The 19075-nt window shown below is 36.3% G+C and overlaps 1 protein-coding gene across 7 annotated transcripts in view; it reads right to left on the reverse strand.

Moving 5' to 3' along the window:
* LOC129718263 (sodium/hydrogen exchanger 9B2) overlaps nucleotides 1-19075 on the reverse strand; it is an 82672-nt gene that overhangs the window by 29505 nt on the left and 34092 nt on the right. For 5 of the 7 annotated variants that reach the window (XM_055668858.1, XM_055668861.1, XM_055668862.1 and 2 more), the window contains exon 2: nucleotides 10975-11206. In XM_055668858.1, coding sequence (XP_055524833.1) covers nucleotides 10975-11206 — 232 coding nt within the window. The other 2 variants (XM_055668863.1, XM_055668859.1) reach the window with 2 other exon arrangements.

Here is a 19075-nt window from a genome sequence, read left to right on the forward strand (position 1 = left end):
TACAACGGACCAGAGGTTCACCTTGAAAAAGATTTTCGATAAGTTTCGAGAACACAACTTGCAGACGCATCATCTGTTCATAGACTTTAAGACGGCGTACGACACAGTGAAACGCAACGAGCTTTGGCGAATAATGCTAGAACATGGTTTCCCAACAAAACTAATTAAACTGGTACGTGCGACGCTCGATGGTTTCACATCATGCGTCAGGACAGCGGGCGAATTTTCGGACGCGTTTGTGACGTTGGATGGTCTGAAGCAAGGTGACGGGCTCTCGAACTTGCTGTTCAACATAGCTTTGGAAGGTGCAATACGAAGGGCAGGTGTGCAGAGGAGCGGCACGATCATGACTAATCTCACATGCTTCTGGGCTTTGCGGACGACATTGATTTAATTGGTGTTAACCGTAGAGCAGTTGAAGAGGCCTTTACGGCTTTCAAAAGGGAAGCTGCGAGAAATGGACTCACCATACACACTGCCAAAACGGAATACATGGTGGCTGGCAGAGAGCGTGGTAGTTCTACGGGTGTAGGTGCTGCGGTGGAGATGGATAGGGATACTTTCGTAGAGGTCGACGAATTTGTTCATCTTGGTACTCTCGTGACATGTGACAACGAGGTGAACAGGCGGATTGCGGCGGCGAATATGGTTTATTACGAATTGCGTAGCCAGCGTAGGTCCCGTAGCCTACAGGTCCGTACGAAATTTGCGCTCTATAGGACTCTGATCCTCCCGGTGGCGTGGAAGGAGGCCGATCGACGAGCGCTTGGAGTCTTCGAGTGTAGAATCCTGCGATCAATACTCGGAGGCAAACTAGAGAACGGGGTGTGGCGCAGGCGCATGAATCACGAGCTGTACGAAGTATACAAACACGCTGATATTATCAAGCTGATGAAACACGGCAGGTTACAGTGGGCTGGCCATGAAGCACGGATGGCGGCCCAAGTAACACATGTTGGTATAGAATAGTTGACGTTACCTATTCCATGCCATCTCTATCACCAGAAAAGCGCAGAACATGAAGGCTAATAGAACAAGTACCGATAACAGCATCAAAGCAAGCCAACTTGATAGAATTAAGTGGCAAAATATATCTCGAGTACCAATACCAAATGTGTTGTGTCGGCGCAGTGCAACTAGATCGACAGTAGCTTTTATCAGTGGCAGTTTTAATTGATTGTAAATTGATGACAAAAAATAATTTTAAAAAAATAAAAAAAAATTAAAAGAGTTGTTTCTTTTGCTTGAATATTAAAATTGTTTTCGCATAGTTTCAACGTTATCTGGATATAAAATCTAACAAAACTAGAAAACGTTGTTAGATAAACAATAACAACAAACTGAATTGATATTGGTTACACTGCAAGCGTTTTGTTTATCTTTTGATGGCACGTTTTGACCCGCTTCGAATAAATATAGAAATCGTTCATATAATTTAAATATTAATTTGATCAAGTATTTTTAAGTTGAGTGTTGAATGCTACGACTGTTGTACTAAGGAAAAGCATTTTACAGGTACGTAATGTTGTTATTAGATGGTGTAATGTCTTACGAAAAGACCAAGTGATAGTGATTGTTATTCTTGAACTCATGTTATTGAAAAACATCTCCAAAACCAGAAAAAATGAGCTTGTTCTCGAAATGCGGTTGTATTACTGATGAAAAACAACTTCAAACACAATATAATAACACAAGTTTTTAATTACGCTTGTAGTACACTTATATGACTACTTTCGTTGTAATCTATTTTCTAACATGTTTTGTGTGTTACTTGGGGGATAAGCGACCGGCAAAGATAATATTTAGTAGAGAACCGGAGAGAGGCCGACGACTTCGAGGCAGACCGCGCACGCGCTGGATGTGTGCTATCGACGAGGATGCCAGAGCAGCGGGTGTAAGGGGAGACTGGAGGATAGCAACCCAAGACCGAGTTTTGTGGAGACGTATTCTGGATTCGGCATAGGATTTTATTGATCTGTCGCCATAAAAGTAAAGTAAGTAAGTATGTAGACCATCAAAGATTTGGCTCATAATTATTGGGGGAATTATTTGTCTAGGTTAACTTTGCAAAAAAATCAATTTTGGAGTCATTTGGAATACCCTCGCTCGCTGAGAGCCTCCCCACCCTGTGTAACAAAAAACGCATTTTTTGCTCAAAAAAACTTTTTTCCCTTTCTTACAATTCATAGACATAAAAAAAAAATATAAGTTTTGACCAGAAGTGCTGCCAGATAGATTATTTTTGCAATTCAAAACTAAATTTCGGCAAATGCAGCCACCGAGCTCCCACAGACCGTTATTATGAAAAAAATGCACCAAAGAATCAGAATACATGACGTCCAGAATCTCAGGCCAAAATTTCAAAATCATCGTACGGTACAGTTTTGAGTAATGCCCATTTGAAGGACGTTAAGTACAAAAAAGTTATATAAAAACGACGAAATACTTATTGTAAAGCACGTTTTTCAACCACTAGTTTAAAAAAAAAACTCCCAAAATAGTTTCTACACATTCCAAGCACTATAGGAAAACTGCTCCATTATTCATCTCATTAAGCCGATATTCACGAAGAATGCACGGATCAAACACCAAACTTTTACGAAATCATTGAACAAATAAGCTAAACATGCTTACGTGCTCTTATGGAGGTTCAGCATTGTATATTTAGTAAAATTAGCTAGGCTTATCCTGAATTTTGTAAAACAAACCATTTTTCACAACGCTTCCATATCCATCTCATGTCAAAACTTGAATTACTGCTCAATTATTCATCTCACGACGCCCCCATATTCATCACACTGTTAATCATGAATGAATCACATTATCATGAATGAACGTCGCCGCAGCCCGTCGTAGTAGGTTACCTAGATATCCGCTGTAGTTGTTTACGTGCAAACTTGGTATCCTAGGTAACCACTGCAGTGCTGTCGATTTATGTCAATTATGTCGGAATAATTCAACATTTTAAGTATGATTTTTTAGTTATAACAGAAACTGATTTGGCAACTTTTGATTTTCTTCAACGCACTGAAAACAGATGAAAATACATACAGTTGAAATTAGGAATTGTATAAGTTCATCTCATATATTTCTACTAATTCAAGCTTGTTCTTTGGAAATTTGAGGTGAACATTTCGAAAATTATAGTATTCTTAGCGTAGTGAGTGATTTTGTTTAGTGATTAAAATAAAAAAGTCGTCCGCTAGTGATGAAAAAAACTTTGATTGGCTGCTGAACGAGTCCCGTTGTAGCCGTATTGAACAAAGCGCGGTTTTTTTCTTATGTAGGTGATTGAATTAAATAAATTAAATTCGAGTGCAGATGCCTAACTACAATATCAAATTTAGAGCTTTTAAATGAGGATTCTACTTTATGAGAAACCTGAAGTGAACTAAGAAGAATCCATTCCATGGATTAGCAGATTGGTTTAGTTAGAAAATGTGCGCTTTTTTCCTGTTTTCAATTGTGTTTTCATGTTTTATAAGATGAATATATGGGCTGAGATGAATAATGGAGCAGTTCCCCTATTTCAAGATTTATTTGAAAATCCCACAGTGCACAGTGATCTAAATTCAAAAAATCGTGGTCGCTTTAGATATGACTGTGAAAAATTGATCTTATGTACTCAATGTCTGCAGCAAAACTGTTCCATAAAACAAGGCCTTACTTCTGGCGTATTCGGTTTTTCGATCATTCCACCTAACAGTTACGTTAGAATAATATTTTTTCTTATTCTCGACATACCAGATTGCTTTCTTCAGCAAAGTTGTGTAAAAATTAAAAAAAAAATCTATTACTAAACACTGTACGGTGGACACGACAAAATAGATTTTTTTGTGGAACACCCCTCCTTAAATTCAGTAACGGTCTGTGAGAGCACCGTGCGACCATTTAAAATTTGATAATTTCATCGTGTTCCTTAGAAAATTTCACGTAAGAAACAACTATCACTCCGAGGTAATATGAGTCAATAAAAATCATTATAATCTCGTCATAATGCAATGAACAAATTTGAAAACGTAACAAAGAAAACATACTTAACTACAGACTTGGTTTTCTCCTCCGGGCGACCGAAGAGCAAGGTGTATTTTACATTTGCACTACGCGAGAATCAAAGGACTCCGCGCGCGCAATTAATTTACGCTACATTTGACAAGCAACTGCTCACTCCTATTCATTCTGCACGGGAAAAACAAATCGGTTACACATCAGCAAAAGAGAAAGCCGAAGTTTTACACCTGAAACCGAAGTTTTGCTCCTCAAAACCGAACGATGGCACGCGGCGACGCGGCGTCCGTCATATCATTGCCATGGCTAGTGTGATTGATTTTCAAAGTCAAGGTAATTTTTCCCAGCATTCAAAGAGGAGAACAGATGAATATCTCAAGCATTTTTTTATGCCTGACGAGACATGCCGACAGTAGCAAAATGACTCCGGAGATTGAATGACCATAGCGCATCGGGCATAACATGTTGAGCTGGTGTATGACAATAAATTTCAATATGAAAAATGGATACTTGAACTCTAATTAGCCACTCTAGTTTTGCAGCTTTTTATAGACTTTTGCAAACGACCGCAGCTTTTCTTTACCAGTTCTTCGCATCCTTTATTTGTTCAAGATGTCCTTTTCATGGATCCTCAGGTCAGTGTGACAATTTGATGGTATGGATAAAAAAATGTGACAGTAACGAAGGGGTAAGCACGTATGGTCCACGTTGTTAAATGCTTATCCATTGGAACAATAGTGAATATTTTTCAAAATTTTAACCAGATAAATCTTATTTCTAAAATATCTTCTAAAGGCGAAACGAATTAAAACTAAGTCTAAAACTGAAACTAGCATGTTCTATTTAATCAGCGGTTCGACTTGTGGTTTGATGAGCACTCTGTTGCTTTTCAAGTACCGTCAGCCGCGATCAGATTGTGCCAGTGGGGGTGAGATTGTGTCATACAACCCGTGACTTGGCGGCCATCTCTTCCGGGTCAGAAGACTAGTCTTTCTCGTTTAAATATTAGAGGAAACTAATTCAAGAAAGTTGGGTCTTGTGATCGCCATGGGATGGCACCCCACACTGGCATAATCTTACCCCGGTTTACGGAACTCATAAATCGGCATCATTCATGTCTTGTACCCTTGATCCAGGAAACTACAAACTGAAGCATAGGTTTGTATTTCTCAAATCAATTTTTTTCTCAGTGATCAATTTGTTTTGTTATTAAAATATTTTAAAATAAATAGGATAAAATATGGTATGGATAAAATCAACCTTCTATACATATAAAAATGGAGTTCTGTCTGTCTGTCTGATCCATATAGACTTGAAAACTACTGAACCGATCGAAAGGAAAATTTGTATGTAAGGGAGGAAAAGGTTCTTATGATAGTTTGAGACCCCTGCCTCCTCTGGAAAGGAGGGCCCCCAAACAATTGAAAAACTAATTTTTGCACAACTCGAGAAATATTCGAGCAAATGAAACCAAACTTGACACATTGATGTATTAAAAAGCAAGAAATATTTCTGTGGTAGTTTGACACCCCTATCTGCTCTGGAGAAGCGCGCTCCCATACAATCGAATCCCAATTATTGTTTGGCATGTGAAGGTTTTTGGGGGTAAAAAGTGTTTCTATGATGGTTTGACACCCCTCCCTAATTTGGAATGAGAGGAGTTGGAAAACAGCCAAAAGTGATCAAATACCACCCGGTATGGGTGTTTTCGTTATCATGATGATGCGCACAGACACAATTTTGAATTCAAAAATGGCGACTTCCGGTTTCTGGAAAACAACCCAAAATTACCAATTGCCACGCAATATGGATATTTCCGGAACCAGAATGATGCACAGAAGCGAAAAATCGACCCCGGGCATCATTGTTAATTCTAGGATGGCCACTTCCGCTTTCTAGAAAACAGCCAATTATCTCCAATAAACGTATTTTCGTAATCGTGACGATGCCACCAAAAACCAACCTTATATTCCATTTACATTCTTAGACGGCGTCTTCCGGTATATGTAAAATAGCCGAAAGTGCCCAAATACCATCCAAAATTGGTGTTTCCGTAATCGTGATGTTGCACAGAAACCAAAAATCGACCTCAGACACTATTTTGAATTCTAAGACGATGGCTTACGGTTTCTGGAAAATAGCCAAACAAGAACGATTACAACCCAAAATGGTTATTTTCGGAACCAGAATGACGCTTAGAGGCCATAAATGTACTCCACATGCTTTTTTGAAACCAAGATGACAACTTACGGTTCCTGAAAAACAGCCAAAAATGACTGAATATCATCCAATATGGGTATTTTCAGAGGTGATGTACAAAAGCTGAAAGGCAACGATGTTCTCATTCCGATAGAACTAATCATTTGAAACGAAGTTTCCTTAGGATTTGAACGTATCCAATACCTGAATCTTTGGATGCCGGTGGAATCAATTTAGGGTGTTTGAAATGATTCAAACAAAAAAAAGCCGGAACGAAGTTTGCCGGGACAGCTAGTGGTTTCATAAAAATGATATTCTATCTCGAGATTATTACATTGGGGTGATAGTTGTTTCTTACGTGAAATTTTCTAAGGAACACGATTAAATTATCAAATTTCAAATAAAAATGGCTGTATTTACCGAAAAGTGTAAATTTAGTTTCAATATACAAAACTAAGCTGTCTAGCAACACTTCTGGTCAAATATTATATATTTTCAAGATTCCTTGGCTTATTTTCTGTAAAATTATATTTATATATTTTATATAAAAAAATTTATATAAAAAATATTTTGAACGAAAAATGCTTTATTTCATAAGAGGGGGTCTCACAGACACCAAAATTGGTATTTTTTCAAAGTGAACCTAGATGAACAATTCCTCCAATATTGAGTCGAATACATGATCGTCATGTTCAGGTGGTATGGACACTTCATACAAAACTGTCCACTTGTAATATTTTTGGGTTTTTTTTTTTTTTTGGACATTTGCCCTAAAAAAAGCTTTTAACCATTCCTGTGAATTTAAGTACCCCTACCCAGGTATAATTTACATCCAAGTCTCGCATAGCAATCGGTCGTCGGTTTCGTCGCTTCAACGTTATTTTTACGTAAAAACTCATTTAAGTCTCTGAGAAAAATGTTGGTGGCTAGGAGCAAAGGTTAACAAGCTATAATCCATCTTTTTTCCAGTTTTAGTTCTTGGGCAAAACCTAAGTTTAAAAGTTAAATGAAACCAATCATTGTATTTGCATTGTGAAAATGATACCGAGATTGAAACCAAACCAAGTCAGCATCGAAAACGAAAACGAAATCAGACAAAAATCGCCAAAAAGCAAAAAAAAGGGTTTGCGTGGTTATGCACTTGTTCAAAAACACGTTTTTCTTTTAAAAATTCAAGATGGCAGCCCAATTTTTTCTACTTCAAATGATCAATGAAACGACCAGCAATTGCTCAAAATACAACTTCTCTTGTAAAGCATTTGGCATATTCGACAAAAACACCCATGCTTGTTGCACTTCATGAGAAAACGAATTTCAATTCTAGTTGCAAGAAAACGAATCAAAAAAAGTCAAAAGTCGAAGAACCATCGCAAACGTTTCTTGAAGAAACAGAAAAGAACTAGTTGATGATTTACTATTAGGTACTAGTTTAATTTAAATTCAGAAGAGATCAAACATAGAAGCCTATTTTCAAATAATCTAAGTCTTACGAAAGAGAATCAAAGGAGTCTACAAATCGCAAAGAAGGATAAATGAAGTTGAGGAAATATGAATAATGCCATGGGGTTATTTTGAAATTAAATGTTGACATATTTTGATACATTTGAAATTCCCAATATATTTAACATTTTTGATAGTTTTAGAATGAGCAATTCTCGCTGGAACTAGGCCACTAGATGCACAAGGTCTTTCAAATTTGATATAAATGCACATAGTTATTAGAAATAGAGAAAAAATGATGATGCCATTTTTGTTTGATCAAATTTGTTGACCTCTTGGTCACCAAGGGGTGAAACAGTTTTCAGAAAAGTTGAAATTTAGACAATTCTTGATGTATTTCTTGAGCTATATCTCTAAAATTCGTTATGTAAAGTGCTACAAGTAGTACTTTATTGTGAAGAGGAATGATAGGGCTTTCATTTGAAGTAATCAGAATTCAGGCCGCCATCTTGAATTGGCCGCCAGCTTGCATCATATCAGAAAAAAGCAATTTCGACCGGGTTCGCAACTACCAATTTTCGATCTGAGACCAGCATTGGAAAGCTGAGAAAAAATGCTATAAGATGCAAGAAAAAAATTAGGTAAGCATCAGTGTTGACTCATCAATTGAACCTATTTTCCAAGCTGAGTGATAAAATATTCAACGTACACCGCGCGATCAACGTAGAAACCTGTCTACTGAAACCAAGTGGATGTACATGTTATAATCCTACTAGCTCCATATATCGTAATCGATTGATGCTACAACTAGTACGCCACTACTGTTTTTTTGAGTTTAGTGAGAATAATACAAGATAGTAACAATAAACAATAAACAAACAGAATAAACAAAGCGATAGTTTTTTTTTATTACTGAGCAGTTTCACAAAAATGTCCCAGTTTTAATATTTTATTTAAATTGTCGTTTTAATTTGGCTGAAACTTTGCATAGACGTTTCTATACGCAAAAGATGCCATTTTGTGCTGCTGGTTTAATTTTTTGCAACACGACTCATTTTTGTGAAGCTATTAAAAATGCTATTTTGGGAAGGTATTGATGATTACAAATATTTTCAGGGCCAAAATGGTTTGTTTGATCGGTATGACGTCTTCTATAAAGTTGTAGATAATATTTTTGTTTCTCCGATAAATTGAAAAACAAATTTAAAAAAATGTAAAATTATCGTCAAGTTTTGCCGGGGGGTTAATGAAGACATAGAGAACTAATATTTTGTAGGAAGATGCTTTGCATTATGAAGAACCATCATGCGAAAAATTAACGCTCTACGACATCAATTACTTGACGATAGAACTTGACGATAATAGAGCCGATACCTATCTTAAAGCTCATTCTTTTTAAAATATATTTTTTTATTAAGACTACAAAGGATTATTTAAACATTACAACCAAAGAAAAAGTTATAGAGTGTATATTTTTTTCAGAAAGACAAAATTATTATCTACAACTTTATCGAAGACGTCATACCGATCAAACAACCCGTTCTGGCCCTAAAAATATTTGTCATCATCAATACCTTTCCAAAAAAGCATTTTCAATAGCTTCTAAAAAATAAGTCGTACTCTAAAAAATTAAAACAATAGCACAAAATGACATCTTTTGCCTATAGAAATATCTATGCAAAGTTTCAGCCAAATTAAAAATGACAATTTAATCGTTATGTACTCGACAGGGTGCCTTTTCAGACTTTATTGCTTTAAAAAATAAGGATAACCTCAACTCAGCCAGCTAAAACTTATGAAATGCTCCTAATAAATCATTTTTTATCATCAGACAAACAATGTTTGTGTAAGCAATGTTTACGAAGATTAAAAATTTAAAAAAAATAGACTAACTTTCCAATCTTTTGACAGGTCAAGATCGAAAATCGGTCAAGAAATGAAAAAGCAAGAAGCATTTCATTTTGTGGTTACCCGGGTACCCTGCCGAGTACTTACGTGTGTTGAAATTGCCGAGTACATAACGGTTAAATAAAATATTTTTTTCTTGCATCTTATAGCATTTTTTCTCAGCTTTCCAATGCTGGTCTCAGATCGAAAATCGGTAGTTGCGAACCCGGTCGAAATTGCATTTTTCTGATATAATCCAAGATGGTGGCCAAATTCAAGATGGCGGCCTGAATTCTGATTATTTCAAATAAAAGCCCTATCATTCCTCTTTACAGAAAAGTGCTACTTGTAGTACTTTACATAACGAATTTTAGAGATATAGCTCAAATAATACATCAAGAATTGTCAAAATTTCAACTTTTCTGAAAACTGTTTCACCCCTTGGTGACCAAGAGGTCAACAAATTCGATCAAACAAAAATGGTATTATCATTTTTTCTCTATTTCTAATAACTATGTGCATTTATATCAAATTTGAAAGACCTTGTGCATCTAGTGGCCTAGTTTCAGCGAGAATTGCTCAATATTTTAAAACCTTTTGTATTAATGCCTATTTTTTTCGATAATGTGAGCAATCGATATTATGGATATACCTATTTAATATTTTCATATTTTTGACATTTCAGATATATTGAGATTTTTAATAATTTATTTTATTGATATTTTTATTTCTCTAATTTTTTGGATATGTATAAAATATCAGAAATTTTCGATAATTTTGATATTTTGAATATTTTTTTATATTTTTATAATGGCATTAAAATTACTGATATATTCGATATATCTGATATTTTCGAGGTAGGATAACGAAAAACAACGTTTAAACCGCATTAAAGCAACTTTAGTATTGTAGACTTTCCACCACGTTTCTTGTTCAATCGTGTTACGAAAACATTGTTTTGTAACTACTTGAATGATTTTGAATGATTTTTTTTTTTCGTTTTACAATTGATCTATAGCCTTTGAACTCGAACTCGAACCTACGACGACTGGCTTGTTAAGGTAGCATCGTACCTCGAGACCAACTGGGATATCACAAATTTAACTACTTGTCCATTAACTAGCAGCTTCTGTTACAATATTGTCTCATTTTAAAACTATGTAATGTAAACTCTCACTAAATGTCTCGAACTGGTGTAAAATGTTCAAATCTTGATAACCGCAAATATTGAGTGCCAACTAACAACATCAGTACGACATGTAACATTGTGAAAGAGACTATCAGACTCTGAACGAAAAGTAAAGAAAAATAATTATAACCCATTAGCTCCCTCGGATTAATATACCATCAAAGACCGTTAATATTTCAATGCTTGCTCGCGAGTTCTGTCGTAATGTAGAGTTACTCGAAACTTATCAATATAACAAATGAAATTCTTACCTGTTGAGTGGTTCATCATTCGGTCCATTTTCAATGTCACTGCGCTGCAGTGTTGTGGCTGCTGCATCATAACGCTCATCAGCTGTCTGTTGCTTGTTGAGTGTCATTGTGAGATCTATCGACGGTATCGGGTGCTGAACAGACGGCGACACAGGCGGTAAAAGGGCCACCGGGATTGTCAACACGGGAGCAGGCTGCTGGCTGGTGCTATCGTCCACCGAAGTGATGTAAACTACGGACAAACAAGGAAAAGATTAAAACACTGCTGCCGAACGATACGCTGCAATTAGCTATGGGTTTATCAGCAGAAAGTAAACAACCTTTTCTATGTTTTTTCATGTTTGCTCGCATCAATTGGAATGAATGTACCACCGAATGTTGTTAAGAAACTAATGAAACTAAACACACTATCTTATGAATGAAAAGCTGCGCTCATACTGGCCTGCAGTCCCGCTAACTATCGATGAATATATTCGAACTAACCTCTTCAGTCGTCACCACTTAACGCTTTTGGTCTAATAAAGCGATCCGACTACCCCGAAGGCAATTAACGCATCGTTGGCACGTGTACATAAATTTGTTTGTATTGCAGATGAATTGGACTTGACTGCAGCGCCTTTAAGCTCGTGCGTACAGTTTCGATTACATCGGGTGGTGAAATAGAGTGGTTACCTCTGGTCAATAAGGCTTGAAGGGTACAACGACAGGTTCTCGAGTGCAATTCAGAATTACCATTCCTTCCGCTGCCTCACTGCAAGCATTGTTTTACCAAATCAAGCAAATGAGTAACATATAAATTGTAGAGAGACTGTAACAGCCGCCATAACGGTAAGTGTCTTGTCGCCTCTATCGTATATTCTCTCTAATAAAGTGTTTTATTATGTAAACGCATGAGCAGTTAAGCCTTGATAATAGCTTTGATCACGTGAATAAGTGTGATGTTCTATTTATCTTATTCTTCTAAAATATAAATAACCGTAACCTAGTTGATCTAATTAATATTATTTCCTAAGACAAGACGCGACAGCTGCCTTCTTATTTTTCTTTTTGTAACGGCCACCACCCCCGTTGTAATATTTATTGTCAAATTAATAATTTCTAACAGCTTTTGCAAATCGAAAAAACTAACGGGTTTTAACCAAAATTTATTAAAATGAAACGTTAGAATTAGGAAAAAACTTCTCCTACCGTACGAAATGAAAGCTTGGATATATGCATGCTCTTGCAGCATCATTAATGATCAATTATAATAGCTAAATATTGACTCTCCAGCAACATTCCATCCGTGACGTAAAGTAATCAGAGGCGTTGGGGGCACTTTCTCCCTCCATTACCATAAACGTGTAAAATATAACACAGTTTTTCATCCATCTCTAGTGATTTAGTATTTATTTTTCTTGCGTGGTTTCAAAAATCTGTCATTAACTAGGATTAGGAACGACTTGTGCAGTGGCGCCTATTTTAGTCAATCCAAGAAAACGGGCCTGAAACCCTTGAATTTTAATTGATATCGAACAATTCAAAGACGGGAGCGAGAACTCTGATTACATAACTGTCTTACGAATTTACAGGGTGTTAGGGAGCTCACTTAAAATCTTTTAAGGGATGATAGAGGACCCTATTTGATGAAAAAAATCCTTCTACGCATGTGGCTAGAACTTAACTACTGCAGAGTTATTCACTTTGTTTGCCGTGGGACTACGTCTTTGTTTTCTATACTGGGATGCATTCTGTAAAAAAGGAAATGAAACTGGCAAACTTTGCGTCAGATTTCAAACGATAATAACAGCATAACCACTAGAGTGGCCATTTTTGTAACATCATGCGATTTCGATGAGCGCCGGGCAGAAAAAGTTTCCTTTTTACTCCAAAAATGAGCCATGAAAAGTTGACTCGAGATCATTTAATGGACCCACAAAACGCTTATATTAAAAAAAATAGATTCTCATAAGAATTGCTGTTTTTTTTATCTCTTTATGAAGTTTTTTTGTCTTAGTTTCTTAAAGTAGTTGTATATTTTGCGTCGAAATGCTCTTTAATCATGAAACCATATCATTAGGGATATTCACATGTTACGTAACGCTCAATTTTAGCAATTTTGAATACCTTCCATCCCTCAATAACACAATTTTACCACAGTTTTTTGGGGGCCTCGCACAATGGAACATTTCATTGAATATCCCCTTCTACTGAGTACATTACGTAATAAATGAATGACCACTTGTATTCGTTAGAGGATTTGAAGCTGCCATTCAGTGATTATATCCCTAGTGAACCGTCACAATCGGATTGGTGAAGCAAAATTATTAAAGTTATTAAGAGCTTTTTGTATGGATTTAATGTTAGTTTTATTATTATTATTTTTTTCTATGAAACAGTTTAAGACTAGTTATCTAAATTCACTAGGACGGTGATTTTTTTTTTCAAATAAAGTCGGTAGATCTCATGTTGATCGAATTGCAATTCTTATGAGTTACGATGAAACAGCAGAGTTCTTAGGCGCGCTTGAAATTGATTCAAGCTCCGGCAAAAATATCGCCTAAGAAGTTCATAATACGCCAGTGGATTGGAATATTTCGGAAAAGTTTCAAAAACTAACCAATATTACTTGTCCTCTTCATATCTATGAACTTTTATGCAAAATATATTACATGGCAAAAGCATCGGACCTTAAACACCTTTCTTCAACCATTTTACAAGAGCATCAAACGAAATCATTCACAGCTTCAATGATCCAAAAGATCGCTTGAAATGGTTCGATGATGATTACAATCAAATCAAGCAATTTTATGCAATCAAGTTCGCGGTGATTATGAAGTGCTCTTGAAGTTAGCATTTACATATCTAGGTTGTAAAGCGATCCTTTTTCACTTATCACACACAAAAGAGAATGAGCTCTGATCATTGACCATAAATTGCATTCGAAACATGTCCCTTTTTATAGTCAAACTTCACATAGGAATGCTATCCAATGTATAAATCCGAACTTTTTAACAAACACCAAAAGTTTTAGATTATTTTTAACTTAAATTTGAATACGTTTATCGAGAAATATTTGTTAAAAAAAGAAAAAACTCCGTACAATTTTCATGTAAATCGATTTCTAAAATATAAGCGTTTTGTGGGTCTATTAAAAAAACTCCGATCAACTCCAAAATTTCGTGGCTTATTGTAGAGGTCAAAAGGAAACTTTTTCAGCCCGGTGCTCATTAAGATCGATAAAATATGGCCACTCTAATAACCACATGATGGATAACAATAACCAATATGTTGTTGGATAGATAAAATGTTGGACAATTGTGTACCGTGCTGGACCGAAATCCGTACACCTAAGCACATGATAATCTTCGACGGTCAATATAAAATCAAGAAATCACATATTGCTTTAAACTGACATGTTTACTTATAGGTCTACTTATGTTTTATCACTATTTCCAAGCAAAATGATTAAAATCACTCTGAAACTCGAAAAAATCATGTTTGAATAGAACATGTTTTGAATCGAAATCCGTACACAGTTTTTTGTCTGAATCAAAACCCGTACACTTTTGACTCGAAATCCGCACACTGCGATATAGGCTGAATCAAAATTCGTACAGCAATAAATCAAAATCCGTACAGATATAAAAGTACAATAATGAACATCTTTTCATCTAATAAATATATTTTGAGGGTCAATTGAATAATTCTACAGAAGAAAAAATAAAGTTTCTCCTAAATGTCAGCTACAAGACGCCTTCTGCTTAACTCTCTGCCAGTGCTAATGGTTTATAAGCAAAGAAAGAATTTAAGTGGAATGATTTACTGAGATGAATGTGTGAGTTCTAAGCAATTTAAGCAATTTATAACGAAAGTGTTGATGAACTACTTATAAATTAGCCTAGGGAACGGCGTTTTTCAATAATTTATATTAGAAAATGCACGAGATTTTTATTAAATACAAAGCAGAAGGCTAATATGTTTAATGCTTCTGTTGCCCCCGATAATTCATTTATATGTTTTTATTTAAAATATAAAAATAATCGAGTACATACGATTCGGATATGTACGTTAAAGAGACCAATTGCAAGCTATTTTTTGCTTTGATAATAAGGAACTAATAAGGAACTTAAATAATTTTTCAACTTTTTCAAATAAATAAAAATACATGAATATGTTACTTAGTCTAGATTTTATTCAACAAGCATAATGGTGATATCATTGGGAAAAAATATTATTTTAAACTCATGAAAATTAGTCAACATTGAATTTGTTAATTTTCGTACCTTTCTTTGTTTTGTCTTTCTTTGCTGACTTTTCAATCTCCAATGTTCGATTTCGCTTTTTGGCTTCCATCTTCCTTTGCTGCTCTTCCTGGTGCGCAACCCTTTTTATTTCACGTTCTTGCATCTTTCTCTCCTGCTCTTCCTGACGCGCAACCTTTCTTTTTTTCCGCTCTTGCGTTTTCTCGTCCTTGTCTTCCTGTCGTGAGATCCTATTCTTTTCTCGTATTTCGATTCTTCTTTTTCTGGCATTTTCCTTTTCAATTTTTGCTTGTTGTTCCTTCATATACATGTCTTCCCATTGCTTGCTTGTGGCTACAGAAGGAAATGCTCGTTTTACCCGCTTCTGTTCGGTAATCTTGTACTTGTTGGTTTCGTTTGGCAGGAAATTTGCGTTGTTGTTCTCTTGGTATAAATTTGAAAGATCTTGAATCGATGCTATTGATGATAACGTATTAAAAGTTGATTTATTGAATATAAACATCAATTTCTTGAGATTTACCGTTTTGATCAGTACTTTGGTCTTGATTATCGTCTTGGTCAGCATGTTGCTTTTGATCGTAATTTGGATCATGGTTGAAAATTTCCCCGTCGTTTGCAGTATCCATTCTAGAGTATGTCTCTGTTAATAAAATAAGGAAAGAAAATTATGTTCAAAAGTTAATTTTAAATTAACAAGTCTAACCTTCCTCAGCGTTGTTTGGTTCGAAATCCTCGGCATAACAAACATCGTTTCTCTTAATCGTAAGAAAAGGCGCATCAATCACCATGAGTTTGGGTGGCCCTTCGCTTTCGTTCACAGCATTTCTCCACAGGTAGAATAGACTCACATCTTCTACGGGTCCAGACCAGACGAGATTGTTTAGATTTGCTCGAGAAGCGTCCAGTTTCTCGGAAGACAATCTAGAATTTAATGATTCAAGGAAACCTCTATTCTCTGGAATTGAAGCATCGTTGGCGTCTGATAAGTCTTCTTCTGATCCAATTTTTGCTGAAGACGTGGCTGGAGCTGTCGATGGTTTTTACAGGGGTTTGGGAAACGATTTGTAGTCAATGGCATCTACATCGAATGGGTATAACCCACATTTTCTGAATTCGTTGGTCAGCGTTGTGTCCTTGTTTTCCAAGGTATCTATTGCTTTCTCCAATAATGGAGCAAAATTTGCTCTAGATATCATTGCACCATCGTTTTCGAACCTCCACTGCTTAACCACTTCTTGCCAAGCGTTTTTCAGAGGAGCGAAAAATGATACATCAAGTGGTTGCATTACGTGGGTGGCGTTCGTGAAAAGCGACACTAATATTATTCCGTTCTTCTTAGAGAACTCAATTGTCTCAAAAGAAGTATGGGAGGGGTGTCCGACAAACAGAATTAAAGGGAATTGCACCTTTTCCTTCAATGCCCATGGATAAAACACATTCGCGATATACTCAAAAAACGCTTCTGAGTTCATCCAACCTGATTCGGATCGCCCGACTGCCCACCCTTTCGGCACGCTGCTTACAATGTGGGCTGGTAATCTTGATTTGTACGGAAACAGTACCAGCAGCTGATGCCGAAATCAGGACCGTATAGTTTTCCTTGTCACTGTTGGAGGACAGAGCCTGAACGTTCTTTGATTCCTTTGCTGCGAAAACTTTTTGTTTGCGCGGGACCAAAAAAAAGCTGACTCGTTCATGTTGAAAATCCTTGAACGATCCGCCAAAACATTTTCAACGTTGTTAGCGGCCGCATACGCGAGGATCTCAGCGAACCACCCTCGCACATCTGCTTCGGTAATGGCTCTCTTTTCCGCCATATTGTTGGCCGTCCTCTTCACCAATTCGGGGTGCCGTTCCATAAAACGCTTCACCCAGCCGCGAGTTGGACCGTTATCTTTAAATGCATCTTTCTTGAGCTTCTCAGCCAATTTAGCAACGTAGAGGATTAGCTGCAAACGTATTCACCAACGTATTCACATAAGATACGATCATATTCAGAACGCGTAATAAAGTAAAGCAACTTCCAAATTGCGTACCTGCTTTTCCCCCACCGGAAAACCTGCCGCGGCCATGGATAGCACCCACTTCACGATCATGTCTTCCTCTTCAGCAGTGAAGGTTGGTGGAGCTCCCTTTGACTGGGAGTCGTAGCGATTTGTTACGGCATCCCTTATCGTAGTCACCGGAACGCCCGAACCTCTCGAGGCTTCCCGGTACGACTTTCCCTCGCGCACCTCAGTCACTGCTCTATCTAAATGGTTACCCGTATATTTACACTTTTTTTCCTCCATAACATGCTGAAAACATAAGTGAAAGTTCAACAATATATTCATGATACACATGCTGTACGGATTTCGATTCAAGCGATTAACGAGGATCGAAACCCGTACGGCACAGTTTTTGATAAATAAATTCAACTTACACCATTTTCAGCTCGAAATACAGTTCGAAAATGATAAACACTTACCTTTTCCATCGATTTCAAAAAGATTCACTGAATAAAGCATTTATTTTACACTTGAAAAACGTTATTAGTTGAAAAATGTTTCCTTAGTTATATCGCTAATGATGAGACAAAATGACAACAGAAACTGATACACGATTGCCTTTTTATTTTTTAATATTTTTATTTCATGGCCTACTGGCGCATACTTCACTTTGACAGAAGGACAACAGTTTAACGGACATGTACATGTAACTGTCATATGGATTTCCATTTTTATAATGCCTAAAACTGAAGAAAAACATCAAGGTGTACGGATTTCGATACTGTACGGGCTTCGATCCAGCACGGTAATACATTATTATTTATTATTATTATTATTTCATTGCTCAACGCTGAAAATCGATAAAAAGTGCCATGGACAAATTTACGCGAACAAGAACCAATCACATACGAGCATTCCTAGCACAGACAACATGAATAGACACCAACCATTCCCTCTGATATTCTCTTTATCAGTATCAAAAAAAAAATTGACAGAGTCTCCCCGTACCAAAAGGTCAATTTATCTTTGCTTTCATGAACCTAGACTAATTTGATGTCTTGAACGTAGAGGTTTTTGAGAAGGTTTGAAACAACCCTTTTTCTTGAACAATTTCTAAATCTGCTATTAGAACGTAATAAAAACTGATGTCTTGAAAGAAAACATGCTGGTGAAAGCAACAGTACCGTACATTATATGTGTAGCAGAGAGCCGAGCTTCGTCTTCTATGACTCCAGCGGTACACTTCTATTCGTATTTTAATACGTGTGCAAACGGGGAAAAACTGCATTGCTGCTGCTGATGGTGATTAAAAGTTCATCTCATGAGTATGATTACCATAAAAACCCAACAAGAACTTTACATTTTTGCAACGGTTATAAGTTATAAGTTATTTTTATTTCATTTCAGTTTCGATATTCACTGAATATTCGTGACTGGATAATACCGAATAAGTACATTCCTAAATATACAAATTTATGTAAGAGTAAGATACTCGTGATTTTTTTGTCCATTGACTAAGATTTATTCAAAATCATCTTAAAATTTGAACATTGTTAGATGATATTTTTTCATTTGTAACTTGACAAACAATTTACGGGTCATTCCATACTAAGTGTACATGCCACTTGTACACGACCATCACTGATTTTGCTTAAAGATGGGAGAATTATTCATCTTCTGTCTCTTTGGAAAAATCCCAATTTTGGTGTCGATTGGAATACCACCCGCTCTGTTTATTGCAAAGTCACGCATTTTTTGTCAAAAATCTCTGTTTTTCTTTTTCTTACAATTTATAGACGTAACATGTCTGAAAAATACTGATAGATGATTTTTGAAGAAAATAAACCAAGGAATCCAGAAAAATATAAG

Source organism: Wyeomyia smithii, chromosome 1 (assembly GCF_029784165.1).
Source record: "Wyeomyia smithii strain HCP4-BCI-WySm-NY-G18 chromosome 1, ASM2978416v1, whole genome shotgun sequence".
NCBI classification, from domain to species: domain Eukaryota; kingdom Metazoa; phylum Arthropoda; class Insecta; order Diptera; family Culicidae; genus Wyeomyia; species Wyeomyia smithii.